Source organism: Silene latifolia, chromosome 10, assembly GCF_048544455.1.
Source record: "Silene latifolia isolate original U9 population chromosome 10, ASM4854445v1, whole genome shotgun sequence".
Lineage (NCBI taxonomy): Eukaryota > Viridiplantae > Streptophyta > Magnoliopsida > Caryophyllales > Caryophyllaceae > Silene > Silene latifolia.
In genome coordinates, this window is record NC_133535.1 from 88281427 (window position 1) to 88289004 (window position 7578).

Below are 7578 nucleotides of genomic sequence, written 5' to 3' on the forward strand. Positions count from 1 at the left end.
TTATTAATAAATAAATCTCAACAAATAATATTAATGATAGATGATAGATAAACAAGTAAATTACTCCATTAACTAAAGAATTAACGCCCTGTTCTTTTTAACATATTAACTCTTATCTCAATTTAGTTTAGATAGTTTCAGTTCAAAAGAATATGGGGTAAAGTCCATATGTTAAAAAAAGTAATTCCTTTTTTTTTTTTTTTTTTTTTTTTTTTTTTTTTGTTGTTGTCAAAATTTGAAAATGGTTTCTTGTCGGGTCGATTAAGATTGGATTGGGTATATAATAAGGGGGTTTGAATGGAGAATGCAAATAATAAAAGGAAACCCTAACATAGACGGTGGAGTCCCATACTCGTCTCTCCCAGTCTCCGACCTCTTTGTTTTGGACAAATACTCCACATATATATAGTATACTGGTAGTAGGAAGCAATAAAGGTAGGTTGTAAAGAAAGTGTGGGATGGCGACGGGGTCGAACAGAGGACGGCGTCCGGATGACGAGAAGCTGCAGTTCGAGACAACAGAAGGAATAGAGCCAATAACGAGTTTCGATAGTATGGGTATTAAGAACGATCTATTACGAGGTATTTACGGTTTCGGGTTCGAAAAACCCTCTGCTATTCAACAGCGCGCTGTTATGCCCATCATTCAGGGCCGCGACGTTATTGCCCAAGCTCAGTCTGGTACTGGCAAGACCTCTATGATTTCCCTTGCTGTTTGCCAGATTGTCGACATCTCTTCTCGCGAGTATGTTTTATCTTTATCTTTAATTTAATAGGAAACCCTAATTTTTAGGGCTATACTATTGCACCTCCCCTAGCTCTGCCTTATCCTCATTCCTCAAGGGATGCATAACAAAGTATCCCCCCCCCCCCCCCCCCCCCAGTTTTCACACTAGTGTTTCCCACACATTATCATAATCAGGTCTTAGTTGTAGATATATACTGGTTTTGGAATTGTTCCATAACATATACAGCCATGAAAAATAGTGTCTACCTGGATGGCAGTATGAAATTTTTAAACAAATAAAAGAAACTCAACATTTAGGTCTACAACATAGCCATTGGTATTTTACCTCATAAATGAATTACTTTTTTTCTAGTTTTTCAATGGACTTTTAGGGTGTGTTTGGATTCAGAGATTTGGAGGGAAAAGAAAGGGAGGGTGAGTAGGGGATTTCAATTCTCTTGTTTGGTTAGCAAATAAGGGTGGAGGGAAATGTAGGGGGAAGGATTTGGAGGGATCTATTTTCCCTCTTACAATACAAATCAAAATCTCTCCACAATAGGCATGATTTGGAGGGAAATTGTATCCAAACACTCGCACCCCATTTCCCCTCCCCTCTTCAATGTGGATGCTCTTAGAGCATTTGGGAATAAAATTATCGTGGTGTACTGCTCTATATAATTTAGATTGGGTTTTAGGGAAAGGTGCCTGAGAGAAGAGACATGACTAATAAGAGTTATTCTTCTGAACGAGCACTCATGAAATGTCCTTTTTTCTTTTACTTTGTTTTGGGATTATTATACGGAGTATATAAGAAACCAATCTTAGAGAAGCATACACTTCGTCCTTGTGAAGACATTTCCCCCTCTAGAATTCATAGGAGAACAAGTTTGACTAAACTGTATCAGATACTAGTTATGGCTTTTGAATCAAAACTAATCACTGTCAGTTGGTTATAAGTTTTAACCCTCTTTTTTTAGGATAGATGAACTTATGAAGTAACATGTGCCAATGTTATTCTCGTGTTCAATGTCCTTAACTCCTTGTTTTTCATGAATTTTTCATCGTGAATAATGATTCTGCCTCCTTTCACCTTTCTAAGAATCCTTTTGTCTTGTTCCCTGACTTCTCTTTTTTTTTTTTTTTAGGCTCTGTCGATATGTTAATAGTTTTTCTTTGCTATCTGTCTTTATCTTATGTTACAGTGCTTGATGAATCCGATTCCTCTTTTTCCTTGCATTTTCAGGGTCCAAGCTTTGATTTTGTCCCCTACTCGAGAGCTGGCTTCTCAAACAGAAAAGGTGATAATGGCCATTGGTCAATACATGAGTATCGAAGCATACGCATGCATTGGAGGCAAGAGTGTGGGTGAGGATATTAGAAAATTGGAGAGTGGAGTTCACGTTGTTTCAGGAACTCCTGGTAGAGTTTGTGATATGATCAAAAGGAGAACTCTTCGAACAAGACAAATAAAGCTTTTAATTCTTGATGAATCTGATGAGATGTTGAGCAGAGGTTTCAAGGATCAAATTTATGATGTTTATAGATACCTTCCTCCAGAGCTTCAGGTACCGCCTTTTTTCTCGTCTTGATTTTTCCTCCTGGCTCATTTTGTCTCAATAGCTTCTCTTCTTTCGATATGATTATAATCACCTTTCTTTGCTATGTGCGAAGCTCATGGATTCTATATAACGTGTCGGCTTGAACAAGCATTATTCAATTCATCTCTAGTGCCCTCTTCAGAAGCTACTTGTATTATTTAGTTAAATTAAACTGTGAATCCATTGTGCGCAGCTGTTGCTATGGTAGATTATTTTACATGTCTGTGTGTCTCCTTAACTTCGTTTGATTATTAACATGTCACTGTAGTATCCACTCAGTCAAACATGGGTGTAATTTCTTTGATGATTTTCTATGTGTACATCGAATGGGATTATGATTTAAGGATTTCAGTATAGGGGTTTAATGGAGTGTTATGATTTATTATTATGAGAATATCTTGCATCTTCATTAAGATTGTAAAGCTCCTACTTGTATAATTCATGTTGATTTCTTGTAACTAATTTACCTGTGTACCTATATATCTGCTCTTATGCATGTATTGTATCTATACTTTTCAGGTTGTGCTGATTTCTGCCACACTCCCCAATGAAATTCTGGAGATAACCAACAAATTTATGACAGATCCCGTTAAAATCCTTGTAAAACGTGATGAATTGACTCTAGAGGTCAGTGCATCATAATCTCACTTCAAATGATGAGGCAATTAAAAATTTTTGCTTTAATAAATTTTCTCCACTTATGTATGACAGGGTATAAAGCAGTTCTTTGTTGCGGTGGAGAGGGAAGATTGGAAATTTGATACCCTCTGCGATCTTTATGATACTCTTACAATTACTCAAGCAGTCATCTTTTGCAACACAAAACGCAAGGTAATGTATTTATTTAGCCCATTTACAATCTAGTTTATAGCCTTGCATTATTCTTAATGGTTGGTGTTCTTGAAGTATGTCTTCTCAGTTGCCTTCATCCTTTGTTCCATTAGAAAATATATGCGCTAACGGGTGGGTTTGTTACAATTTTTATACTGTCTACTAGTAATCTCATAACAGTATATTACTTTTGGCTTTATTTCTGCATTACCGGATTTGCTCAAATCCTCAGCGATTCCCCAATCTGATTTACTTGTTTTTCGTATCCATGTTCTGACACATTATGGTATTTGGTTGAAAATTTTCCTATATATTCTAGTGTGTATCGTGTAACGTCTTATGCAAATGTATCGAGTGTACTGTGAATTAGGCAGCCATGTTTTGTTGACATTTATGCAAGGGAGATCTCTCACATTCAAAAAGAGGTCTTTCAGATAGCTGATATCTAATTTGTCTTGGATGTTTTATTCAGTGTTTTTATTAAGGTCTGAAAAGAAGTTCTGGTAGTTGTGCATAAATCCAATTCATTTTTTGCTATTTTTATTTGTATTTAGCATATATCCTGGTTGGGCGCTAGTTTAGAGGAAACAGGATAGCTTTCGAATAAGAAACAAATTATATGAAGTGGTTGGGTCCTTGCCTCGCAAAGTTTCCTATTTGTCACTGTGTGATATTAGGGTTCTTATTCTTAAATGAAAGACAGGTAAAGTTCTAGAAGGATCGGGGAAGTATTTGCGCTTATGTATACTATCATACTCTATTTTTATTGTTCAGCTTTCAATCTTTCATATCCCACTCAAATAGCTGTGATTGTAGAGCTGCCTCAAGCCATTTTTTATTTCTAAACGTCATTTATTGCTATATGATAGGTGGATTGGCTGACTGAAAAAATGCGCAGTAACAATTTCACTGTGTCATCTATGCATGGTGATATGCCCCAAAAAGAGAGAGATGCTATTATGGGAGAGTTCCGTAATGCACATACCCGTGTTTTGATCACAACAGATGTTTGGGCTCGAGGGATCGATGTTCAACAGGTATTTTATATGTTGTGATTTGTTTATTACCCTGTATTTGTGGTCTTGTGATTTGCTGTTTCGGACTCTGCATAGCAAGTTCAGATACACAGTGAGAAGGGAGTTTTTGTTTCTAGTATCTTTTCTTTTGCTTGGTTGGAGTATGTTGATATCTAAATTTAATGATTAATTTTGTTTGATATTTGCTACTATGCTCCAGTCAATGTTGACCTCTTTATTCTTTGTGGGGGTATTTTAATCAAAGGTAATCAAATGATTAAAACGTAGAGAGTATTCTATTTACCCATGTATCATGCTTTCTATCTGTAAACATTTCTTCATCCCCTCTTATAGCTGACTTGATGTTCTCTTTTCTGGCAATCTGTCTGACTCGGCAGATTTAGTGGCAGTAGTGTGGCACACTACCCTATTTGACAATTCAGAGTTTCTTTTGTTTCCCTTATTGTATGTGAGCTGACTATCCCGTAGCTCCTGTTCACATAAATTGAGTCATGTGAAGAGGGTTTGAACTGTATATTCCATCATCCCCGTGACAGTTGACATTCAAGAAGCCACTACAAAATAGGGTGTGTTCCATAGCCGAAAATGAGACAGCCATGTACTGGTTCATGAATACGGAATAATATATCTCAGAGCCATAAGAACATACTCCCTCCATTCAACTCCACACTACACTTATGCTTTTTGCACGGGTATTAAGGAATGGATTAAAAAAACGTTTAAAAGTACATAGGGAAAAGAATGGTGGGGTTAAAAATGTTAAAAAAATATAAATGTGGGGTTTTATGGTGGAATAGAGTGGGCCAACAATGGCATTTGATGTAAATAAGTTGTTGGAATTAGGATAAAATTGTCTTTTTCATTTCCTTTTTAGGAAAGGTGTAGTGTGGAGTTGAATGGATGAAAAGGGTATATGTGTAGTGTGGAGTTGAATGGAGGGAGTATCTGTTTGAGTCCATCGGAAATAAATGGGCTCCGTGGTGATATATCTATTCTTCAGAATTTTATCCTTGCTATTGCTGTGGTTTTTTTGCCATCTTTTGACTGTTAGAATGGTATGACTTGCACTGTACAATTGTGTGCCCTTGTTAACTGCTACTGCACTTTTCTATGAACAAGATTATAAGACGCTATCTAAACGGCCCCTCCTTTGGAACCTAAGTGAATAACAAGTTTGTAAGACTCCTTTAGCTAGCCATTCAGCTTGAATACTGTTACAATCTTATTGCTAAAAAAGCTCTTTGATATGTTGGTATGCGGTGAGGTTGAAGTTGTAATTCACATACTTTATTTCTCATGCTTTTTAAACATGCATGATTCTCTTCAGCTTCATTATTAACTTTCATATTTTAATCTTTGAAAGGAGTATGGTTTTGGCTTGTTTTTTACCTTCTTGTTTGTCCCTTCAGGTTTCACTGGTAATCAACTACGATCTACCCAATAATCGAGAACTTTATATTCATAGGATTGGTCGATCAGGTCGTTTTGGACGCAAGGTATATTTAACTTTCCTGATACGTTCTCCTCTCTATCAAGTTTTCTTGTGTGACCGACTGACTGATGTAATTTTGTTCTGCTGGTCTTACTCAAGTGTGGTATATAATGTGTCTCTGCTGTCAACTACTTTAAAATTCATTTTTATTTTACGTTTAATTGAAGATTTATCTTAAAGCTACCAGCATAATGTTGGTTTGTCGATTTTATTTTAAAGCTCCATAGATTGCCGAAAAATTTGCAATTTCATGTAGTGCTCTATTTGACAGCCTTCATAATTTTCATGAACAGTATGTCCCTATGCACTGGTCAGTTAGCATTCTGTCACATTAATGCTCTACGACTGGATTATTTAAGGAGCCTACATGTTAAGCTTTACATCCTATATGCATTGGTCAGTTAGAATTTTGTTTGTGTACACTGGAAAATCTTTTATAAATTTTCTCGAGTTATCTTTCTCAAGGCGGCACTTTGGTGAAATTTTGAAAGCTGAGTTTTACATGTGGTCTGCTCGATAATTTTGCAAGTTTACAGGTCCTTTCTCTCCCCTCCCCTCCCCTCCCCTCTTTCTCCTTCCAATCCTTTCCCCCTCCTTCTGTTTCACTACCTAAACAAAGACTTAGTACCCATTTCGATTTTGATAGATAGGGAGATTATACTTTATTATCTTGGGACAGACCAAAACAAATAAGTTACTCGGTAGTTTTCTTTTGGGACGACTGATAATCTTGACTTTTTACCAGTGCCTTTTGTCTAAAGTTGAATTGACTTAGATGTGTCTACACCAAAATTTGTCTAAAGTCCCTTGAAAAGAAAATTTGTGCAAATCAAATTACAATTTCTTAGGGATGTGGATAGGATTTTTCTAAATGTGCTTCCTTCCGGTTTATGCTCCTATTTCTAAATGTAAATGCTGTTTGTCTTATTTTAGCTGTGTGATTTTTCTGTTTCTAATGCTGACTGTAAGTTTTGCAGGGTGTTGCTATAAACTTTGTCAAGAATGATGACATCAAGATTCTAAGAGATATTGAGCAATATTACAGTACCCAAATCGACGAAATGCCGATGAATGTTGCTGATTTGATATGAGTCGGGCTTGTTTCAGCCTGCCTATAGAAGGCCCAAAAGTGAACAACTCTTATGTCTGCCAATGTGTGTTTTGGATGTGCTTATAAGTTTGTGTTGATGGTTGGAGTTGTTTCCAGTTTCTGTAACTAATTTCCTCATTTGGTTTTTTTTTGGCATGAAACAAAATATAGTGATTTTTTTTGGTTGAAAATGAGATTCCTTTTGTATGGAAAGTTTGCGCCTTCATTTAGACGGTTATATAACATGCTTGATCTAATAATGTCTGCCTGACTGCGAAAGTCGACCCTATGCAAGCTAGCCTGAAGTACTAAACAAAATAGCCTTTTTGCCATATTTACCGTTGCTTACCTGGTGTTAAGGTGGGTGTGTCTCTAAATTTTTTATAATTCATCTTGCAACGATCTAACGGATCCGATTTTAGCATGAAAATAGAGGTAAAAGCAAGTGGAATGAAAACAACAATATTAAATTGTGTTGTCAGAGGATTCTTGCTGATTTGCTAGTCGTAAAAAGTGGTTACTGTTTACTAAAAAATGATCACATTTTTCTTACGACAGTTTTACAAATCAAATTTACGGAGTGTTGTAGATAAAACATACGTGTTGTAGATAAAACATACGACCTCAATTTTCTCCGAAAAGGGCGAACATGACAACGAATTGTGACAAGGTCTAGTGATATAAAATGTTTGGTAAGAGAGATACTTGGCATTGTTAGAGCATCCGCAAAGGAGGGAAATAAGCTCCCCTTTTGCCTTCTCTTTTCTCAAATGAGCAACCCCATTGTTGCACCAACCTCCCCA

At 36.4% G+C, this 7578-nt stretch overlaps 1 protein-coding gene across 1 annotated transcript; it reads left to right on the forward strand.

The window, feature by feature from the left end:
* The first annotated feature begins 297 nt into the window (after positions 1–297).
* On the forward strand, positions 298–7032 carry LOC141605716 (eukaryotic initiation factor 4A-3). The gene is made up of 7 exons (XM_074424593.1): positions 298–745; positions 1971–2292; positions 2845–2952; positions 3037–3156; positions 4026–4193; positions 5603–5689; positions 6663–7032. The coding sequence occupies exons 1-7, from the start codon at positions 459–461 to the stop codon at positions 6774–6776; spliced, it is 1206 nt and encodes a 401-aa protein (XP_074280694.1). The 5' UTR covers positions 298–458; the 3' UTR covers positions 6777–7032.
* Positions 7033–7578: the final 546 nt, after the last annotated feature.